The following is a 23,018-nucleotide window of genomic DNA, read 5'->3' as shown; positions in this document are numbered from 1 at the left end:
TGCTGTGAAGTTTCTCCTGACTACTTATTGGTGAGGTTGCTGCTTACAGTGAACTGTTCGTGGACTAGGACTCTCTTTGCAACACACGCCCTTGCCGGGATGTAGAGAAACATTTTAATAGAGTAAAAGCATGAGATTTTAGTAAAAGCCTGTCTGCCCAACCCAGCCTTTAATCCAGATGACAATATTAAAGGCAGTGTCCTTGAAACTATCCTGGAGCAGCAAGAATAAAGAAAAACAATAGACTTGTGTACTGGGGAAAGAATGTAAAACAATATGTATTAACTAGTAGTAACTTGCCAAGCCCGCGGATCCTGTTGGACCCTATAAAAGTGTGCTAAAGACAGAAATAAACAAAATTCGCCATACTTCTGTGAAGATTCGGCTGAATAGTCTGAGCGGTTTCTCAATACCAGGAGAGATCCCCACCATCCGCATGGGTACTTGCAAAAGAAAATACCAGGCCCCCACATCCTGTTTCTCTTTCTCTCTGGAGACACCACCTCCCAGCTTCTTACTGGAGCCTTGGCTGCTGCTGCTGCCACCACCAGGATACTGCACAGGGCACATAAAAGCTGGGGAAAAGTGAAAGCCCGACCTTCTCTCTCCTCCCAGAGCCACCATTACCCCCTGGGGAGGCTCGGGGCTTGCATTGGCCTCCCTCTGAAGCCATCTGAGTCAACAGCGCCCCCTGGAGCCATGAAGGTGTCACTGCGCCCCTCTGTCTTGCCTGAAACAAACAACGCCCCCTGCTGGTTGTGGTTGTAAATACATCAAAGGGGTAAAATTGCTTGATAGGCAGGAAGAAGGCTGTATTGGGTTTTCTGGGTTTTCTGTGTTATTGCTGTTTCTCTGTTTTGTTATATATATGATCTAGTAAAGAACTGTTATTCCTTTTCCCATATATTTGCCTGAAAGGCAAATAATTTCAGTTTTAATAATTTGGGGGGGGATAATTTTTTCCATTCCAGAAAGGTTCCCACCTTCCTTGGCAGACACTTGTCTTCTAAACCAGGACACCTATATTGTGGCTCTCAAAACTGTACACATTACTTGAGGTGAGGCCATACCAGTGCAAAGTAGAGTGGGACAATCACCTCCCTTGACAGGCTGGTGATGCTGTGCCTTGTGCTCCTCAGAATATCATTGGCCCTTTTGGCTGCCATGCACTTGCTTTTGTTAAACTCCATATGGTTGGTGATTGCCTAGCTCTCTAATTTGTCTAGATCTCTCTACAGGGCGTCTTTGCCTTCGAAAGGGTCAACAGATCCTCCTACTTTAGTGTCACCAGCAAACTTACTTAGGATTCCTTCCAGTCCTGTATTCAAGGCATTCATGAAGATGTTGAAGAGAACTGTCCCATAAATGGTACCCTGTGGAACCCCATTAATGACTGGTTGCCAGCCTGATGTTACCCCATACACTATAATCCTTTGTGCCTGACCTGTGAGCCAGTTGCTCACCCATTGCATGATGTGTTTATCCAGCTGTATGATGGGATGTATGATTGTGTCCAGAAGGATCTGTGGGACACAATATCAAAAGCTTTACTGAAATCCAAAAAGATGAGAATTGTCACTGTCAGACACAAAATGATTCACATGGACGCAGCTTGACGTGTGGTGAAAGAAGAATTCTCATTTATTTCTTCTTTCAGTATTTATAGGTTTTCGACCACGACCAGGGATTGGATAGTCAGGTTAACACCTTCCCAACCACACTGGCCATGAGAGACATCCATCAAAAGGCATATCTTAAATGGAATGTATAAACACTTATGTTTATAGTTACTTTCCTGGGAAAGTGGCTAGAAATTGTGAAAACAATATTGAAAGGCCTGATATGCACGCATACCCATGCCCCGAAGCAATAAGGTCAAAAGGACCTTCCCGCAGCTTGGTGAGCAAATTCCTCACTCGAACCGTCACTCAAGGCTGATGCGGCTAATCTGAAGCCAGCAATGAAAGGTGATGATTCAACATGACTGGGTTATTAGAGTCCTGCGGCACCATGAGGTGATTGAGGATATACAAAGCTTTTTCCAACCGACTGTGCAGGGTCTCACCCTGCATTCCCCATTTCTGCTTCTGTAGAACTCACTTTAGTGTACCATGAGCACGTTCCATAATAGCCTGACCTGTCGCAGAATGAGGGATACCAAACTTGTGTGACACACCCCACAACTGCAGGAACTGCTGCACCTTCTGAGAGGCGTAAGCAGGACCATTATCGGTCTTCACAGCAGAAGGTATGCCTAAAACAGCAAAGGCTTGCCTCCAATGGGCAATGACATTGCGGGTCTTTTCTTCTGTGTGAGTGGAAGCCCACATTGTAGAGGAGAAAGTGTCCACACTGACGTGCACATACCGGAGCCGGCCGAACTTGGCAACTTGGGTGACATCCGTCTGCCAAAGCGCCAAGGCCCTAAGGCCTCTGGGGTTTACCCCTGTCGGCAAAGGCACAGCAAGCGCATGACAGTCATCACAAGACTCAACAATGTCATGGGTCTCAGCTGATGTCAATTGGAACTGTTTCCTCAAAGTACGTGCGTTCTGGTGGAAAAACCCATGTGATGCTTTAGCCTGCTGGAGCGTGTCAGGCTAAGGTGCAACCCACGCAGGGTTAGCCAATTTGTCAGCCCTTGCATTACCTTCTGCAATTAACCCTGGTAAATTGGTATGACTCCTCATATGCAGAACGTAGTACATATGCACCTGGGCCTGAATGGCACACCACAGGGTCTTCAGTAAATGAAACAAGGCAGGTTTACTGACCTCCTTCAAAACCGAATTACCCAAACGCTGGGCTATGCCGGCCACATAGGCGGAGTCCATGACCAGATTGAAAGGTTCCTGGGAAAACTTCTGAAACGCCATGACAGCAGCCCGTAATTCCACCAATTGGGCCAACCCCTCCTCATGACTCTCCAGAACCTGCCATTCAGATCCATCCTTCCAGGTAGCAATGGCCTTCCCAGTTCTCCCCAAACCATCAGTAAAGATGGTGAGGCCTTGCACAGGCTCCTGACTATTTTTGGGCCACAAAGAAATTTCAGTGAATTTCGCCACCTGCAGCAGCTGATGGCTGGGAAGATGATAAGTGATCTGACCGGAAAAGTTTTCCAGAGCACTCTGCAGAGAGATACTGTTCGCAAAGCTCCAGTCAAAGTCCTCCTGCAGTACTGGGAGCACAATCTTCGTGGGATCCGCACCCATCAATTGCAAACACCGTGTCCGGCATTTGACAATCAAGTGAGCTATCAGCTCAAACAATGCAGTTGCTGTTTTCTGCTGCTTATGGGGCAGGAAGACCCATTCCAGGACATGCAAGGGATTGGACCATTCATCATTCCATTGACCAATGATACCTGTGGGATGCAAATCTGGAGTGGTAATGAAAACAGTGACATCAATGGAAGGATCAATGCGATAAACCTGATGAGCAGAAACTGCCCGCTGAATCTCCTCCAGCACCTGCTGTACCTCCAGGGTCAGCATCCGAGGCGACTTCAAATCAGTCTCCCTTCAACAGATCAAACAAGGGAGACAGCTGTGCCGTAGTCAGTCCCAAATAGGGACGCAACCAAGTGACAACACCCACCAATTTTTGGACATCATTCAGTGTCCTCACCGAATGCACAGACTGCAGTTCTTGATTTTGGACTGTTCGCTCCAAAATTTTTACCCCCAAATACTTCCAAAGAGGTTGGCTCTGAACCTTTTCTGGAGCCACTTGCAGCCCATGAGAAGGCAAGGCAGGGAACAGCTGAGGCTGTATCCACTGCAGGTCATCCTGGGTGGGTGCAGCCACCAAGATGTCATCCATATAATGATAGAGATGATCATCAGGAAACTGCCGGCGAACTCCAGACAGGGCTCGAGCCACATACCACTGGCAAATGGCAGGCAAATTCCACATGCCCTGTGGCAAAACCCTCCACTGATATCTCTGTGCGGGCTCAGCATTGTTGACAGCTGGCACCAAGAAGGCAAATCTCTGTCTGTCAACAGGATGCAAAGGAATTGTAAAGAAACAATCCTTCAGATCCACGATGAGGACTGGCCAATCAGCGGGAAGCATGGTGGGTGATGGCATACCAACCTGCAACATCCCCATGATTTCCATCACAGCGTTAGCTTTCTGGAGGTCATGCAGCAACCTCCATTTCCCAGACTTCTTGATACAGAAAACAGGAGTGTTCCAGGGATTGGTCAAAGGCTCCAGATGACCCTGGTCCAACTGTCCTTGCACCAATTCACGAAGGGCGACTAGTTTATCATGAGGGAGGGACCACTGATTCTCCCAAATGGGTTTTTCCACCAGCCACTGTATAGGAGGTGTAGGACAGTCTGCACCCTCCAGCACAGTGGGCCCCATCAAAAATCCATCCCGATACGAACACCCCATGCAGCCAGAACGTCCCTCCCCCAGAGAGTTATCTGTGAGTCCTTCGTAACGTACGGCCAAACCATGGCTGTGTCTCCCTTGGGGTTCATGAAGAACACGGGCCTCCGTCTCACATAGCATTGCGCTGCTCCTGCCAACCCCACAACTGACGTCTGCACCAGTTCCAAGGGCCACTCCGGGGGCTAGTCGGCAAACCTGACAATCGTGATGTCCATGCCAGTGTCAAGAACTCTGCAGGGGTTACCCTCTTACGGTGTCTCACCAGGGATGGACAGGGTGCAGACCCATTCAGGATAATCCTTGGCAGTCAGGACCACGGTCCAATGAACCTGAGGCATCCCGGTAAACCTTAAGCCACCATCTCCCTGCAGCCAATCCTCTGCTCTGCGAACACAAGACTTAAAAGGCACAAGTGAGCAAGTCTGGTTCCCACAGGGATAGTAACAGGGGGGGTGAGCGTGGAAACTATGGCATAAATCCACCCCGTGAAGTCCAAATCAATGATTCCTAGATGCACAATGATGCTCTGAGCAGTGGTACTAGACCTTCCCACAAGAAGAGTACTCATGCCCTCACCCACCAGACCAAAAGCATCCAAAGGAACCCTGTACATCCTGCAAGAGTCCAAGACAGCCGTGTCTGCCGTGCAGACCTCAAGGCCTGCTGAGCCGGACGCACTGGCTACGAGCTGGCCAAGCAGACCTCCATCGGCTCCGGGGTGTGAAGAGAAGCTTGTGTCTGAGTGTGTCTCCCCGTCGTGCTCGGCTTCCCGTTTCCCGAGCCCGACAGAGGATGACCATTGGCATGGACTGTTGCCTTGCACACATTCGCTGCATGATTTGGCCTACCACACTGGGCACAGTAAAACAGAGGAGCCGAGGCTCCCTGTGCCTTTTTTTTTCTGCTTCTTGCTGGCCTGAGCAGTCCCCCATTGTTGCTGCCCACCCTGCAGCTTCACCCAAGTCGGCCACGGAGCCGAAGCCACGGTAGGGGGCTCCTCAGCAGTGACACCTGCCTCTACACAAGTGTCTTGGTTCTAGAAGACAGGTGTCTGCTAGGGAGAGCAGGAGCCTCCCTTGGGATGAAAGAATGTAAACACCCTCCCTCCGAATTATTATAATTTTGAAATCAAGGGGCTTTCAGGCAGAGATCTGGGGATAGGAATAACAGTTCTTTACTAGTAGAACCAGGCAAACAAACAATAATAACTATAGCATCAACAAGAAAACAGAACCAGGGGCTCTGGGACAGCCTTCTCAGCTGAGACGGGATGAAGGAGAGGCTTGTTTCACAAACCCCCCTCGGGCGGGCAGTCCTGGTGCTCCTGCAGGGCTCCGAGGAACTGTCGGCTGGAACAGCAGGGACGAGCTGAGATCCTGGGCTGGTGGCTGAGGTGTATCAGCAGCTCCACGGAGGTGCCTGGCACTGCCACACGTCCTGGCAGGACAGGGGGTGCGAGGCCACCAACGAAGAGGGAAGAAGGAGAAGAAGTAGCAGCTCAGTCTGGGTGATGGCGAAATTCCCTTCTCCCCACCGCAGCAGCTCCGCAACTCAGCAAAATGAATGTCTTTCCCCAAAGCCGAAGAAAACCAGCCAAAAACTGTCCCCACCCTCCTTTCCTGCCCCCTTCTTCCCCTGGGCCCGGCCACTCTTTGTCCTTTATCAATCACCCACTTAATACCCATAGTTAGGTTGTCTCCGAAGCTAATGGGTAAAAATTCCACGGGCCTGTATGCACAAACCAGCCTTTGACATAAGTCGTGATATTAAAGGCTAAAGTCCTTGAAACCTTCATGCAGAAGAGAGAGTAAAGTAAAACAATATCCTTGTGTGTAAGAGAAAAAATGTAAACTGTGTGTGTTAGCCAATAGTAGCTTGCTCTGCCTGCAGACCCTGTAGAACCCTATAAAAGGTGTGCTAAAGATAGAAATAAACAGCATTCACAATTACTTCTGTGAAGACTGGTGAACAGCTTGGGGGTCCTTCAATATTTGGCGCTCCGACCAGAGACACCCCTGCGGGCAGAGGGGCTTTGAAGTCAGCAGAGTGGATCTGGGCGTTAGACGTCGTGGGCTTGGATCGGCACCAGATAGGCAGCCTGAGCGCGGTGAGATGCAAAGCGGTAGGACGTGGAAAGTCAGGCTTCTGGGGGGGGCCCAGGTAGGCAAGAGCGTGATAGAAGGCTCGCAACCTTCCGCCTTGCGGGTTGCCGTCGGCATGGAGACAGAGTTTGCGGCGGCGAAAAAACTGCTTCTTATCATCCTCGTTAAACGAGGCGAAGCAGCCCAGGAAAGGGACCTGGATATGCTCATTATATGGACTAATTGTCTTGGGCATTTGCAGTGCTCACACTGCTTTTTGCGGTGCAAGAACGGACTGATATATCAGCTCTGATATGGGAAACGGCAATTACCGAAAAGAGCAAGGACACTGGGTCTCTCGGTCGAACTTTGCAAATTGTAATTAATATGCGGAGGCTGTGAGCTCCGTAATTCTAGCTGCATCACAGCGGCAGAAACAACAAACAGAATCTGTTCAGTTATGGCAGGATGTGATACATCCAGAACTATTTGCTTCATTTTTGGAGTCACTTTTAGCACTACAACCTTATTTAAGTTCCATCTTTACCACCCTGGAAGAAAAGAAGCCGGATTTGGACTGGTTTCCACCCGAACCAGGGGGAAATGGGGGAGCGATGTGGGCGCAGAGAACAAAGGCACCCTGGGGGTAGAAGCAGCGCAAGAAAAGTTCCAAGGCCACTCTGAACAATTACAGAAACAACTGAGCAGAAACAGGTGGCTCAGACAGCTTCAAAGAGAGACAAACTAGTCAAAAAATCTCAAACTATATGGTATCTAGTTCAAAATTCATCCTTGTAATTAGAAGCTGATAAACCGCAATGATCGCCGTTGTTAGCACCTGGCCGTGAGAGACTTTTTGTGTAAAATCGCCTGCTTTTGCAAAATCGTGCCCTTTTTTCCTCTATCGGCGAGCAACAAGAGAGATTGAGAGAAAAAACTGCATTTGTTAAAGTTAACTTTGTGAGGTTTTTTTTTCTTTCTCTCCGCTTTTCCTCGCTGCGAGAGTATGTGGAGAATGTGAAGAAAGATAAGAGCAGAGCTGCAGCAGCGGCGGGGCGGGCGGTTGACCCCCCCGCTCCCTCTCTGGGGGGGGGGGGGGGGGGGGGGCACTGGGATGGTGCCTGGTTTGTTGCAGGGTCGTGATTTACTGGGTTTTCAAAATGTTTTTATATACCATTGTAGAGTTAATTTTGTGTTTTAAGTAATTATGAGTTTATGCAATTGCAGTTTTTAGGATTTTACTACAGAAATTATTGTGGCTCTTTAAAAGTTAAGAAAGAAAAGAAAAAAAAAATGTTTAAGGTGAATATTAACAGAAGTTGCCTTGCAGTAATTGGTTTTAGAACTCAAGGTTAAAATATGGTGTGATTTACAGCTTCTAGGAAAACCTTCTTCCAATTAGTGTTATCTACAGAAGAGATTTGTGGTTTAAAAAATAATTAGCTAAGAGAACTTTACTGTACAAGACAAAGTTAAGTTAAAGTATATATTATCTATTTGCTTGTTTTTTCCACAATTTTAATAAGGTAATTTTAATGTGAGTCCTTTTGTTATATAAAACACGTATAACTGCATATATACCAATTTGGATTTTGGGTTTTAGATTAAGAATTGGACTTAATGTTTTTGAAAAGTGCTACAAAAACTGGATGGCAACTTGCCAAATCCCATGTTGTTGTGGTTTTTCTCTAGAAAAACTGCACTTTAACATCCTAACCAATTTAAGCATATACTAGGCAAATTTCTATTATGAATAAGTATTTTTAGTAACATTTGCAGTTATTGTGGGTTATTCTCAAAGCTAGATGACATAGAATTGTGATGTGTTTGCTACATCTTTATAATCTATATAGTGAATCCATGTTACTGTTATATTGTGTTTAAAGGGTATATATCAAACTTTTAGCTGCTTTTTTGTAGTAACAGAATAAGATTAAGTTATGTTTTCATTTAATATAGATTAAGTGTTAATAGAATTAAGGATAGTCAAGTTTTATAATGTTTAGGCTTGAATGTTTTTAAGTTAAGTTTTCTAACTTAGATATTCTTTTAAGGTTAAGTTTGCTATTTCCTTTTGTCATAAATAATTATTGTTAGGTTTAAATACTGTCTAATTTAAATTGTTTTATGTTTTGTTAGAGACACTTGTTTAAACTGCAAAGTATAGTTGTTTTCCTAGAGAGAGGAGGATGGCCACAGCTGAGACAGCTGTGATGGAACACTGGTGAACACCTGCTTGTGGATAGAAGTGAATGCAGTCTGTGACACCCTTGACTCCATCAGGAGTTCTACTGGTTGTTGCAATCTCTGCAGTTTTTGTTTGTTATAGCTTTCTTATTTTTCAGTGTTTCCAGAATTTTAAGAAGATGTGCCATTGCTGAGGATCAGCTGCCATAGGAGAGGCTTCAGATTAAACCAACTGCTGCGTGGTTTAATTGGTTTGGTACCTAAGGCTTCTGATCATTTGCTTTGTACAAATGCATTTTAACAGTTTGCTATGCTGTAAGCACCTCATAGCTGCTACTATTGAGAACCTTGTTCTAGAAATGAGTTAAGAGGCATCTTTCCAGTTTAAAGCCAGGCCCTGGCCAAGCCTTGACTTTACCTGGACAGAATGTTTGCCAACAGATCCAGATATTTTCTGTACCAAAAGAATATTTGAGTCACTTTTTGACTCAGCAATTTGACCCTATTAATATGACAGCTGGATCAATTTTGAAGTGGGCTTGGAGAATCATTTTCCGGAGGTGATGATCCAGTCCTTCACTGATTTTTTTTTTGTTTCTGTTTGCTAACTATGGGATGCTGGTGCAGTGTTTTAGTAATTAATAGCAGTTTTATATTATATATGTTATTAATAATGTTTAAGATTTAATTGATTTTTAACTGGTATAAGTTCTTACTAATTGTGCATAAGGTTTTGTGTTAATGTTGAACAGAAATGCATGTCATTTTTATTTTTTTTAAGGAAAACGGGGGAGATTGATGCCCTAAAAGCATTTAATTAGTGTAATTTATTAACTTCAAAGGGAGAAGTGTCTGTGTTTTGTTGGCAGGTTCAAAAAGGTCACCTGTCCATCTGACCAGCCTGTGTGCCTCTGAACACAAGAGATCCAGTGAACAGAGAAGTCACCACACAGCCTTGGTACTCCAGACATGGATCAGAAGTGGACCTGTCAGGACACAGTTGTGTCTGAACACTACACAGACAGTTGCCAACAGAACCTTTATGTTGTTACTATGATGTTGTGTCTCTACCAATTTTTCAGGTATCCTTTGTTTTAAGATTTAGAAGGATCTGAAGAACAACTTGAACATCAAAGCCCTCAGTCACCGATCAACTGCCAGCTGACATCACGAGAGCAGTGAACGTTCCGGGACTGAATTGTGCTGGAGAAATGCTGTAGAAGATCTAAGAAAAGTGTAGAGACTCCATCTAACTGTATATAAAGCAAATTGTAGTTGTGTGTTTACCCTTTCAGCAAATTGCTTTCACGCTTAGACTGCATATATACCAAAGCACGTGTGTTAAAAGTAGTTAGATAATAGTTTAAGATAAAGTGTTTAGCCTGTGTAGTAATTGCTATGTTAGTATAGACTTTTTGCTCTTAGCACAAGGACATGGTTGTGGGGAGTTTGAAGGCATGTGCTGCTTGGATCTTACTGATCATTCGGCTTCCATCCATAAGCAACTACAGCAGCTACAGGATGGGTTACATGCCCTGAAAGAAGATAGTGACCCCACTGGAAGTTGGTTCGCCAGCTGGGGCATCACTGAATGGTTGAGGTCTCTTGTGCTAGAAGGGGGACGGACTTTACTTATAGTGTTAATTGGGATGACAGTTTAAATTGTATGTTATCTTATCCAAAGCCTGGTTTGTGCAAAAAGAGAAAGGGGGAATTGTTGTTATATTTTATATATTAGTGTCATGGAGTAGCTTCACCTTTAAGACCGAGTAAAAAAAGAGGAAGTTGAAGCTACTGGTGACTGATGGGAGTTTTTCTTCCTGACCAATTATCAGTCATTTTCAAGAACTGACAGCAGATCTGACCATTAAAAAGTGAATTCAACTTGTAAACACCCCCCTAAGAAGTACACTCAGAGCTCTCTCGTTCTCTTTGCTTTCCGGCTTTTGAGAGGTAACAAGCTCTGTCTTGGCTTTCCCCCCCCTTCCCAGGCCCGGGACAAGGCCACAGGGAGGGGGGGGGGGGGGGAAGGAGAGAAAAGCAGAGCTTGGCAGCTTAGTTTTAGTTTTTAAGGTCTGCTGCTAGACTGAAACCTGACACTATGAACTCTTGCAGCTTTTCTAAGGCTTTAATTTTTTTTTTTACTACCTGATAAACATACAGATTACTCTTTTTTGCTAGAAAGACAGAGAAAGAGAGGCAATCAACATGCAAAAGACATCATAGAACTACTAAAAACAGTGAAGAAAAGAGTTAAGTTTAAATAAGAAAGAGAGAAAAAGAAGATGCTTGTTGCTGAAAGGTCTTTCTGTTACAGCTATGGGTATGGACAGTAGTTTAATGACTCCTTTAATTCATGACTAGAGTATGGGAGGAATAGAGTATTCAAAGTGTGGACTTTAGAGAAAGAAAAGTGGTTATGATACTGTGAGTTGCTGGAACTTACGAGTGAAGATTTTAAAGCCTTAAAGGGGCCAAAGAGATGGCTGTTTTCCAGGAAGGCTCACAGAAACAACTGAAGAAAATTTCTACCTTTGAATCACTTATCCTTAAAAATAACATCCCTAAATTCAATTTGACCCATTGCACACCTCAGAATAGTGTGAGATGGGAGGAGTGGACTCTAGAAACTCCATAGATTGCCAGGAAGAGACTTCTGTTTCTCTACAAGGACTGATGAAAAGACTCTAAAAATTGAGACTGTTTTTGACCACCAAGATTGTAAAACTATTTTTTTTGTCTCTATGTTGTTATGTGTACAAAAAAATAATTGAGTAGTAAGAAGTAAAAGGGTTTTCTGAAAGTTTATTTTGGTATTCTTATTCTAATAGTCTGTTAATAAACTGTCTTTATTCCTTTTAAGTTTTAAGCCTGTTTTGCTCTTATTTTAATCCATATCTCACAACAAAAATAAGTAATTTTTGTTACTAGTTTAAAACCACAACAATTAGTAAAGGCCTGTATGCACAAACCAGCCTTTGACATAAGTCGTGATATTAAAGGCTAAAGTCCTTGAAACCTTCATGCAGAAGAGAGAGTAAAGTAAAACAATATCCTTGTGTGTAAGAGAAAAAATGTAAACTGTGTGTGTTAGCCAATAGTAGCTTGCTCTGCCTGCAGACCCTGTAGAACCCTATAAAAGGTGTGCTAAAGATAGAAATAAACAGCATTCACAATTACTTCTGTGAAGACTGGTGAACAGCTCGGGGGTCCTTCAATACAGGCCAGAATGACAAAACAAAAAAAAAAAGGACACCTAACTCTCAACAACAAGCCTGTGCCATCTGCATCAGTGAGGGATCACCAGGGAGCAGCCCAATAATCTTCCAACACATAGCATTACAATTAGACCTCGCGAGGCTCTTGAGCACATGCTGCCTTGCCACACTATCTTGCACCTGCCTCTCCACAGAAGTAGTCAGCCGATTCACAAAATGCAGAAGACTTGTCAGCCTGCTGGCAACAGCCACAAAAGGCTCCTTCGTGGCGGCCAGTTCTATGGTCCGCACCAATGCTGCCATGCCCATCTCCTTGCATTGCTCAAGCACAATAGGGTCAAGGCCAACCTGCCTACCAATGTCAGCAAAGCCGTCCTTACCCAGCAGATCATCAGAGCTGATCACCCGCCTGGGATCCCGCTGACCCAAGGCAGTATTCTGCTGCACCACTTGACAAGCTATCTGAGCCCAGTGTGACTCAAAAATGCCATACTCCACTGGCTGAAAAAGAACACGGGCTATAATCTGGATATCATAAGGTACCAAGACACCACCCACAAGGCCCCGAAGGGCCTGCATAACCTCATTCGACCCTAACCCATGTTTCTCAGTCGTCTCCCGGAGATTTGCCAAGGCTTTCCAGGATAACGGCTGATGAGTCCTCTGAGTCGCATCCTGAAGCACACGGAATGCCTGATACCCATCCAGAGGAACAGCCTCACCTGCTATCTCCTATCTCACAGAGTCCCCTGAGACAGGGCCAGGCACCTGGCCAGAAGATATCACAAGAGCGCCCGGTGCCACAGCTGCCGTAACACCAGCAGAACCAGAAGAGCCATCCCCCCATCTAGGGGGCTGTGCTCAGAATCACAGCCAGCTACCTCATCAACCTTAGCCCTCATGGTCTCCCAAAATCATGCCTGATCCACCGGCCGCACAGTCGTCTGGCAGAGGGACAAAGTCCACAGGCCAGCCGAAGAAGCTCCAGCAGCTTGGGACCCCTTGTCCTTGGGGGCCAACGGCTTCGCTCCCTCAGCATCACCACCCGAGCCAAGAGTAAACAACGCTGGACCCCCATTCACTGCGGCTGCTTTGGCCGTAGGAGATGGCAGGGGTGTCCCTTCTCCAGCTGCGGGCTCGGACAATGCCCAGGAACCTGAGGCGAGGCAGGGTGGACCGAGGGGCAGGGAGAGTCACGGCCCGTGGAGCCGCTGCACCATACTTCTCCACTGACAGGGGGCGTCCCGGGCTCGCAGGCAGGGAAATCCGCACCATGGAGCCGGCAGAAGCCAGCCCGGCGTCTGCGTCACTTGCAGCACCCGTCCCCACGCCCCTTGAATTCGGCGCGGGAGGAGGAGCATTCGGAATCACCCCTAACAGCGTCTTCTCGGGGGCGCAAAACCCAAGAATTGGTGCCAGCCGCTCAGCACGGAGCAGGGCTGGCCCCTCCTCCATTGGAACAGGGTGCACATGCGCGGCCACCGGCGCGGATCCCAGGCCCGTCCCATCCCCCACCGCGGGGTAGGGCACAGTCCAGCCGCAACTGGGACATGGGACCGGCCTCGATGCCGCCCCCAGGGGGTGGTGCCGCCCCCTGTTCAGGCAGCTCCCCGTCGGCCTGCACGGGGAAGGCACACAAAGGAGGAGACCCCGCCCCAGGGTTACGCCGCCGGGGCGCTGGGTGAGGTGGGGTCATGCCCACCGGCTCCACGGCGCCCCAGATGGCCCACTGGCAGAGACCTAAGCCGCTGGGGGCCCCGGCAACCCCAGGGGAGCTGACCTCGGAACCTGAGACACAGCTGTCCCGGGGGGAGAGGGAGAGCTCCGCCCCACTCCCACAGCTGAAGCATCACTCTCATCCAGGTCAGAGAAAGCGGCTACCGACCCAGCAGAAGAGGACGTGCAGCTGTTCAGAGCGCAGTCACACTGCCGCCAGATCAACAGAAGCTGGGCCAGGTGGGGATTGTATGCTACGGACATTGCCCGGATCAGGGAATTGCCTAACACATCCCAAGCCGGCTTCGAAAAAACCGCCTCAACCACAGGGAAAAACCCTTCAGCTCTCCCATAAGTATACAACCGCTGAAAATCAGCATCTGAAACATCAATCCGTTTCTGAGGAAAAACAGCACGCAACACACCCACAACCAAGGGTTGCGTAGGAGAAAACCCAAAGGCAGCCATGGCCCCAGGGCTGGACATTATCCTGCAACCGTCACGTGCAATACACGTCGTGATCACCAGATATCACTGTCGGACACAAAATGATTCACATGGACGCAGCTCGAGGTGTGGTGAAAGAAGAATTCTCGTTTATTTCTTCTTTCAGTATTTATAGGTTTTCGACCACGACCAGGGATTGGATAGTCAGGTTAACACCTTCCCAACCCCACTGGCCGTGAGAGACATCCATCAAAAGGCATATCTTAAATGGAATGTATAAACACCTATGTTTATAGTTACTTTCCTGGGAAAGTGGCTAGAAATTGTGAAAACAATATTGAAAGGTCTGATTCTCAGAGCGGCAGAGAATAAATGGTTTCCCTTGATCAACTAGGTGGGTTACCTGGTTGTAAAAGGAAATTAAGTTTGACAAGAAAGACTTTCCTTTCATGAACCAATGCTGGTTGACCTAGTAAAGGAAAACCTCTCGGAATATTCACAGAGTCCTCGTAGAGGTAAAAGTGAACTTTGTTTATTGTATAACTCAGTACATTCTTTTAGGGTTTTTTCCACGGTTCATGTGGCTTAAGCAAAACTGCTATTGGCTAGTGCATCCTGCTTATCATCTTCTTCTTCTTCGTTTACATTCTTCACAGCAACTTCAAGGTCGCTGTAAGCTGTAAGCTGGGCTGTAAGCTGTACCCGGGGTTGTGCAAACAGGCTTTAAATAAAATATCGTGTCTACAACCTACTGTCCTGGGTTTGCCTCAGTTGAGTCTTTTTGGTAAGGAAAAGGAAGTGACTGTCCCTGTGGAAATATTACAGCTTCCTCCATGGCTGACAGAACCAATAACCAGCTAGAATCGCCCTACGAATCCATATATTTATGAAAAGAGGAGTGGGAAAAGCTCTCTCTTGCTTCCGGCTTTTGAAGACAGAAGCTCCCCCCCTCCTGGCGCAGTGGCTGGGCAGGGGAGGGGAGGCTGTGGGGCCCCGGCCAAGGCTACGCCAGGCCATGGCTGCTAACATCTTGAAGCCACTAAGCCCTTCCCTGCCCTGCCGCTGACCCAGGCCGAGTCAGGGTCTGCCTGGCCCCGGGAGCAGCTCCGGAGCTAGGCTGGGCCATGGTAGGGGCTGCTGAGATTCTGCCTGGCCATTTCCTGCTGCCGCTGGGTTCCTGTGCAGCCCCCTCAGTGTTCCTGCCAGAATCATACTGCTGAAAGAACCATCCAGGTGCTGCGGAAAATTATGCAGCCGAAATCAATGCCGAGAGCCTCTGCAGCTGCTGTCCAGCAGAGATCATGTGACCAACAGCGAAAGGCTATTACCTAATGCAAGGCCCAAGTAAAATTAATTCTTTCAGTGCTGTAGAATTCCATTTAAAAACAAACAAACCTGCGGGTGCCACTTTTCCCAAATCAGAGAAAGGAAAGGTGAAAGCACGTGAAATGAACAGCATAGAGACACCAGTGTTAATAAAGAAAGAAGAGCCACATCCCAGATGAGAGGAGAATGAGGAGATGCCTTAGTCTTGAGCTGAAAGTCTCTTGTATGACCGTGGTGATGGACTATAATACAAGAAAATCTCCCTGTAATTCATGAAAAGGATGGGGGGATGGAGCATTCAAACCATAAACATGAGCAAAGACCTGTGCTGAAGCAAGCAGGTGTTGAAATAGCTGTGATATTGCAGATGTTAAAGTAGCTGTGATCCAATGAAAAGTTTAAACAGGGAAAGAGAAAAGTAATGAAGACCCTTTGCCTCCAGGGAAGAAGAGGAAGATTTCTGTTCCCAGAGATGAAGACTATTTCAGAGAGATATAAAGAGAACCTTTACTTCTGAATAGCTCATCCTTAAAAGTGTACCCCATTAGCTAAAGATTGAGCCTTCAAAACCAGTTGTGAGGAAAGCTGTAAGTTGAGGGGAAGGACTTTCACATAGTGACAGATTTCCATCTCCTGGGCGGCTGTTTTTCTGTGACATTGAAGCCATGAGAGAATTGTTTCTTGTGAAGAAGTCTTCATGGCATGGCAGGAGAGGCACCTCTCCCTAAGTGAACTGAAGAAAGATTATTTTAGAGGTGGTAAACTGATTGAAAGTTCCAAGTTTTGTCTCTTTACATTGTCAATGAGAAAAAAAGTGGGGGGAGGAGAAGTATTCTGAAAATTTATTCTGATTCTTATTATACTTCTTTTAGTTCTGTTAATAAAGTTTTCTTTATACTCTTTAAGGTTTTGAGCCTGCTTTTGCTCTTCTCCTAATCCTTATCTCACAGCAGAAAATGAATAAATAATTTTAGTGGGTGCACTGGCATTTGGCCAGTGCTCAACCCACCACATTTATTGGTGCCGTAACTTGAATTGGAGAACCAAAATCACTACACCTACACAACACCAGGACTGATAGCAACAGATGGAGTACACCTGTCTCAAAGGGAGAAAAGGATCTTTTCACAGGAGTTAGCAGGGCTTCTTGAAAGAGCTTTAAACCAGATCTGAAGAGGAAAAGGGTTAAAACCAGGGTTGCTAGAGATAAGTCAGGGGGGCATGCCAGTGTTTGAGGGATGGTATGCTAGCAAGGCCCTTTGGTCTGCCATCTCAGTGGGGGTAGGGGATGGAGATCCATAAAGCAGCAAAGACACAAAGGTTATTGATGTGTTAGAAACCATGGTAGTGTCTGAGAACAGACACATAGGAATTAGCGCTTCTTCCCCCAGAAGTTGGAAGTATTAATAATCCAACTGAAATGCATTTACAGCAATTCACACAGCATGGACAACAAACAGGAGGTGCTAGAAGCCATTGTACAGCTGGAAAACTATGATATAGCTGTCATCACAGAAACATGATGGGATGACTTGGACAACTGGAATGCTGAGTACAGCTCTGGGCTCCCCAGTTGAAGAAAGACAAGAAACTACAGGAATGGGTCCAGTGGAGGGCTACAAAGATGATTAGGGGACTAGAGCATCTCTCCCATGAGGAAAGGCTGTAAGAGCTGGGCCTGTTTAACTCAGAGAAGAGAAGACTGAGAAGACATATATCAATGCATATAAGTATTTGAAGGGAGGGTGTCAAGAAGATGAAGCCAAAGTCTTTTCAGTGATGCTCAGAGACAGGACAACAGGCAACAGGCACAAACTGAAACACAGTAAGGTTCATCTGAATATGAGGGAAAGCTTCTTTACTTTGAGGATGACAGAGCACTAGAACAGGCTTTCAAGAAAGGTTGTGGAGTTTCCTTCTCTGGAGATATTCTAAACCCTCCTGGATACCATACTGTACATCTTGCTTTAGGTGAACTTGCTTTAGCAAGGACGTTGGACTAGATGATCTCACTTCTAACCCAAACTATTCTGTGACTGTGATTCTGTGAACTGCTACCAAGGACATGCAGAAGGCAAATTTCAGCCTGTTTAGGAGCCTGGTTATCAGAGTCCCTTGGGAGGCAGTCTTGAAGGGCAAAGAAGTTCATGAAGGCTGGACATTTTTCAAGATCTTAAAAGTGCAGAAGCCATACCTATGTGTCAAAAGTTGAGCCATTGAAGAAGAGCTTGGCTGAACAGACAGCTCTGGCTTCTCTTTGGTTGAAGAGGTAGACAACTCAGGAGGAGTATGTCATGAGGTTATGCAGGGAGAAAGCCAAAGCCCAGCTACAACTTAATCTGGGTACTGCCATAAAAAGCAATAAAAATAAGTTTCTATAAATACATTCACAGAAAAAAGAGGGCTAAGGAGAATCTCCATTCTTTTTTGGATGTGAAGGGAACACTGTGACAAAGGATGAGGAAAAGGCTGAGGTACTTAATGCCTTCTTTCCCTCAATCCCCTGAGCTGGAAGACAGGGATGGGGAGCAGAATGAAGTCCCCATAATCAAAGGGGAAATGGTCAGCGATCTGCTACACCAGTTAGACACACACAAGTCTATGGGGCAGGATGGGATGCACCCAAGGGTACTGAGGGAGCTGGTGGAAATGCTCACTAAGCCACTTTCAATAATTTGCTAGCAGTCGTGGCTAACCTGGGATGCCACAGTAGACTGGAGGTTAGCAAATGTGGTGCTCATCTACAAAAAGGGCTGGGAGGAGGATCCAGGGAAATACAAGCCTGTCAATGCCAGGGAAGGTCATGGAGCAGATCATCTTGAGTGCCATCATGCAACAGGTGCAAGACAACCAGGGGATCAGGCTCACCAGCATGGGTTTATGAAAGGTAGGTCCTGCTTGACTAACCTTCTATGACAAGGTGACCCACTTAATGGATGAGGGGAAGGCTATGGATGTTGTCTACCTGGACTTTAGTAAAGCCTTTGACACCATTTCCACAGCATTCTCCTGGAGAAACTGGCTGCTCATGGCTTGCTTGGATGAGTGTACTCTTTGCTAGGAAAGAAACTGAACCCAGAAAGTGGTGGTAAATGGAGTTGCATCCAGTTGGTAGCCAGTCACTAGTGGTGTTCCTCAGGGCTCAGTACTGGGGCCAGTCCTGTTTAATGTCTTTATACATGACCTGGACTGTTGATATATTTTATATATTAGTAAAGGTCTGTCTGCACAAACCAGTCTTTGAAATAAGTCGTGATATTAAAGGCTAAAGTCCTTGAAACCTTCCTGCAGAAGAGAGAGTAAAGCAAAACAATATCCTTGTGTGTAGAAGAAAAAATGTAAACCTGTGTGTATTAACCAATAGTAATTTGCTTAGCCCGCAGACCCTGTAGAACCCTATAAAAGGTGTGCTAAAGATAGAAATAAACGGTGTTCACGTTTACTTCTGTGAAGGGTTGTGAATAAGCTGGCGGTCTTTCAAAACTGGACAAGGGTATCAAGTGCACCCTCAGTAGATTTGCAGATGACACCAAGGTGGGTGGAAGGGTTGATCCGCTTGAGGGCAGGAAGGCTCTGAAGAGGGATCTGGACAAGATGGATAGATGGGCCAAGGTCATTTGCATGAGGCTCAAAAAGTTGTCTAGGTTGAGAGACAAATTTAGGAGAAAACACTCCAGAATGAGTGTTTTCCTCAAAGATAAGGGCTTCAGTAATCCCTTTTTTCTGCCAATGACAGAAATTAATACCAGTGTGTGGAAGTGAAAAAATCCAACCAACTTGTTTATTTACAAACAAGGTGCTGGTAGGGCACGGTAAAAAAATTGAATAAATGCTATATAGTGAACTTTCAGAACCTTACCCCTCCATACACATACACCCACCCACCCACCCACCCACAGCAGAACAAAAAACCTCAAAATGCCCATGGAAGAAAAAACGTGCTGGCTGGCCACAGGGCAGGGAAGGCAAAATGGTGCCCCGCTCCTTTGTCTCAGGGAAAGGGAAAAAGAAGTTCATGCATCAGATCGGTGAAAGCAGATGGGAACCTTTTGACCTCTGGCATTCGTCTCCTCACAGCAGACAAAGCTTTTGGATTTTGGTGTCCTTTCTCCTGTTGGTTCAGCTTTTCTTGAGGTTTCAGGCTGACTGGGGCAGCTCCAGAATGCTGCTGGTTGACCATCTCGGTGATTGTCTGAATTTGGATGAAAACTTTGCCAAACAGAAGGAAAGGAAAGGAAAGGAAAGGAAAGGAAAGGAAAGGAAAGGAAAGGAAAGGAAAGGAAAGGAAAGGAAAGGAAAGGAAAGGAAAGGAAAGGAAAGGAAAGGAAAGGAAAGGAAAGGAAAGGAAAGGAAAGGAAAGGAAAGGAAAGGAAAGGAAAGGAAAGGAAAGGAAAAAAGAAAAGAAAAGGCCTCTGAAAGGATTGCTGCTGCAGCCTTCAGGCCAGGGGAAAGGGGAAAAAAAGGAAACTTTTTGCTTAAGCTAGCAAAAAACTAATGTAGCAAAGCAACAAAGTAACTTCCAGTTCATGCTGCACCCAGCACACTCCCAAGACAGCCTTTGAACAAAACCGGTGCAGGAGCTCCCAGGCTCCAGCCCCTCCCCCTGATCCACCTTAAAGCTACAGCAGTCATTTCTGGGCATAAAGCAGATGATCAGGAATAGAGTATCATCATAAAATCATTCCAAGACACAAGGCCAAGTGCTGGGTGCTGAACTTGGGTCACGACAACCTCATGCAGCACTATAGGTTTTAATGGTATGTTCTTGCTTGTTCATTTTACAAAGGTAAATTCAGTTTTAGTTCTTTGTGATGGAAGGCTCTTCAAAATAATTGCTTCCTCTGGATCCACATTGCCAACTTATGACTCTTTGCAATTTTTTCTAGATTACTGATGTAGGACAAGTAATTGAGTAGTTTCTGGGTACCAAGAACTTTCAACCCTTGGACTGATGATTGAGTATGCGAAAAATGAGGTTCACTCACCTAATAAATTTTAAAAGGTTTAATATAAACAAAAAGACAATTAGGAGACAAAGATAATAAAGCAAAGGGTTAAAACGGCTGGGTGCTTGGCTCTCTGCCAAGGGCACACCTGGTGTCTTTGGAACACTCCTTTTATCCCATTCTGTTGTAGGGCTTTAATGCATATTCAAACTTTTCCAAGAACTAGTTTGCATAGCCACCCCCCAGGTCCGCTTTTTTAGAGCACATGCATTTGGTTTTAATTTCTTGTTTATCATCTTTTTATTTGGGCTGGGGTTCCTTCTTCTACAGACAGTCAGTGTTGATAGCAGCCTGGGTTCCATCATCTGTCCACTGGAGGTTATCTTGCTTTGTACAGACAGGACATAGCCCTAATGTCCAAAATTCTTCTTGACCTATGCCTAAAACTTGCTAACAGGAGAAAAAAGAAAAAGACATAGCAAAAGCATATAACATATAACACTTTCATCTTAATACTTGCGAAAAGCCAATTTCACAATATGGATTTATAACAAGTTTTAAGTGAACACTGCTAACTAAAAAAAGCTGTAATCCATGATGTTCTCTACTATTAATCTTTGATTTCAACTACTGTTTTTGCTCATGTTAAGACACATCCCTGGAGTGTTGCCCTGAGTAGGCATTCAGAGATTGGCTTATTTACAGGAAAGAAAATCTATCTGAAGTTCTTTTTTTTCAAAAATATAAATCTCTGGGTTAACATTTAATTGCTCTGCAAGGACAAGTTGAGGAGATTATTTAACTGCTAGTAGGGATGTGGTCCCCCTTTCCTTTTTCTGGCTGGCTTTTGCATGGTGGTTACTGCTGCTTATTTTCTCTATGAACTAACCTTAGTGTGTCGGAGGGGCAGCTTTTCTGAATTTGAGATGCTTTTGAGTGTCTCTAATGGTGCCTTAGAGGACTTAACATCTTGAGAGGCCCCTCCTGGCCTTGTCCTTAAAGGACTGGCTGAAGAGTGATATTCCAGGGAGAAGAATTTTTTTGTTAGTTTTGGTGAAGGACAGGGACTGTGGGTATTTTTCTTCTTTAACATCTTCAGAGTAAAAAATATTTTTTCCTTATGTCATGTGAAAGCATTTGTTTCTGTCATGCCATAACTGTTCAAAACCCTTGTAACAGCTTACTTCATACATGTGTTTTTTGCTGCAGATCCATCAGGGCGCAGTCCCCATCTCATACACAGTGACAACGGTGGCGCCACATGGAATTCCACTTTGTACAGCCCAGCACATACAACCCTGTAGCACACAGCAGGTCCCAGGTTGTTCTGTGGTATTCAGTGGACAGCACCTTCCTATCTGTAGTGTGCCTCCTCCAGTAAGTATGGTTCTCCTAGTTATATCAACTGGGCTTAAACTTAAGAGGTGGAATTCCTGGACTTTCACAGCTCATCCAGCCTTCCCTGATGTAAAATAAAAACTATTATTTCCTGGGGTAAATATCAGTGGTATATATAATACCGTATGTGTGTTTGTGTATATCTATATTTATACACACATATATAGAGCAAGCTTTAGAACTAGTAACTGCATTGTGTTTCCTTGCTCCTTTCATGGAATTATACCATATTCTCATGTATTTTTGACAAAAAAAGGATGCTGGTTTCTATTGAAAGACCCCCGAGCTGTTCACCAGTCTTCACAGAAGTAATTGTGAATGCCAATTTATTTCTATCTTTAGCACACTTTTATAGGGTTCTACAGGGTCCGCGGGCAAAACAAGCTACTATTGGCTGGTACACACAGGTTTACATTCTTGTCTTGGTACACAGGAACATTGTTTTACTTTCTACAGGCAGGTTTCAAGGATTTTAGCCTTTAATATCACGACTTAGTTCAAAGGCTGGTTTGTGCATACAGGCCTTTACTAATATATAAAATATAGCAACAATTCCCCCTTTCTCTTTTTGCACAAACCAGGCTTTGGATAAGATAACATACAACTTAGACTGTCATCTCAATTAACACTATAAGTAAAGTCCGTCCCCCTTCTAGCACAAGAGACCTCAACCATCTAGTGATGCCCCAGCTGGCGAACCAACTTCCAATGGGATCACTATCTTCTTTCAGGGCATGCAACCCATCCTGTAGCTGTTGTAGTTGCTCATGGATGGAAGCTGAATGATCAGTAAGATCCAAGCAGCACATGCCTTCAAACTCTCCACAACCATGTCCTTGTGCTAAGAGCAAAAGGTCAATTGCAACTTGATTTCATAGTACTGCATGATATACACTACTCACATCAGCTGAAAGCTCACTTAACATTGTGGATGTTAGGTTCAATTCTTCCTTAGTCTAACAAGCGAGCCTTTTTAGAGTTGCTAGGCCTTAATTCATTCAGGCTTCGCTTTGACTGTTTGATGTTCTTCATTTTGCTAGCTATATTCAACAATTGATGTAAGCTTGGGTGGAACAAAGTGAGTTTCCTAAGATAACAGGGTCTTCTATGTGGATTAGCAGGAATTTAATTCCATGCTCTATCTCCACAGATTAGGAATATGGAACTAGGTGATCGTTTTGGTAATTGTCCTGTGAGATTGCACCACGAATAAAGGCTTTACTTTCAATGGTAGTAATGAGATTAGCTATAGGGTTGACTGCAGCTCAGTGCTGCATTACTTTGTTAGAATG

At 45.4% G+C, this 23,018-nt stretch overlaps 1 protein-coding gene across 1 annotated transcript in view; it reads left to right on the top strand.

The window, feature by feature from the left end:
- The window catches only part of LOC131592107 (E3 ubiquitin-protein ligase RNF38-like), a 239,915-nt gene that overhangs the window by 47,574 nt on the left and 169,323 nt on the right, over positions 1-23,018 (top strand). Inside the window, exon 3 of the mRNA XM_058863381.1 lies at positions 21,538-21,705. Within this exon, the coding sequence (XP_058719364.1) occupies positions 21,538-21,705 (168 nt within the window). The remainder of the gene's footprint in view (positions 1-21,537; positions 21,706-23,018) is intronic.

This window comes from Poecile atricapillus, chromosome W (genome assembly GCF_030490865.1).
Source record: "Poecile atricapillus isolate bPoeAtr1 chromosome W, bPoeAtr1.hap1, whole genome shotgun sequence".
Taxonomy (NCBI): domain Eukaryota; kingdom Metazoa; phylum Chordata; class Aves; order Passeriformes; family Paridae; genus Poecile; species Poecile atricapillus.
The sequence above is the reverse complement of the archived record's forward strand: the minus strand, read 5'-3'. Positions and strand labels throughout refer to the sequence as shown.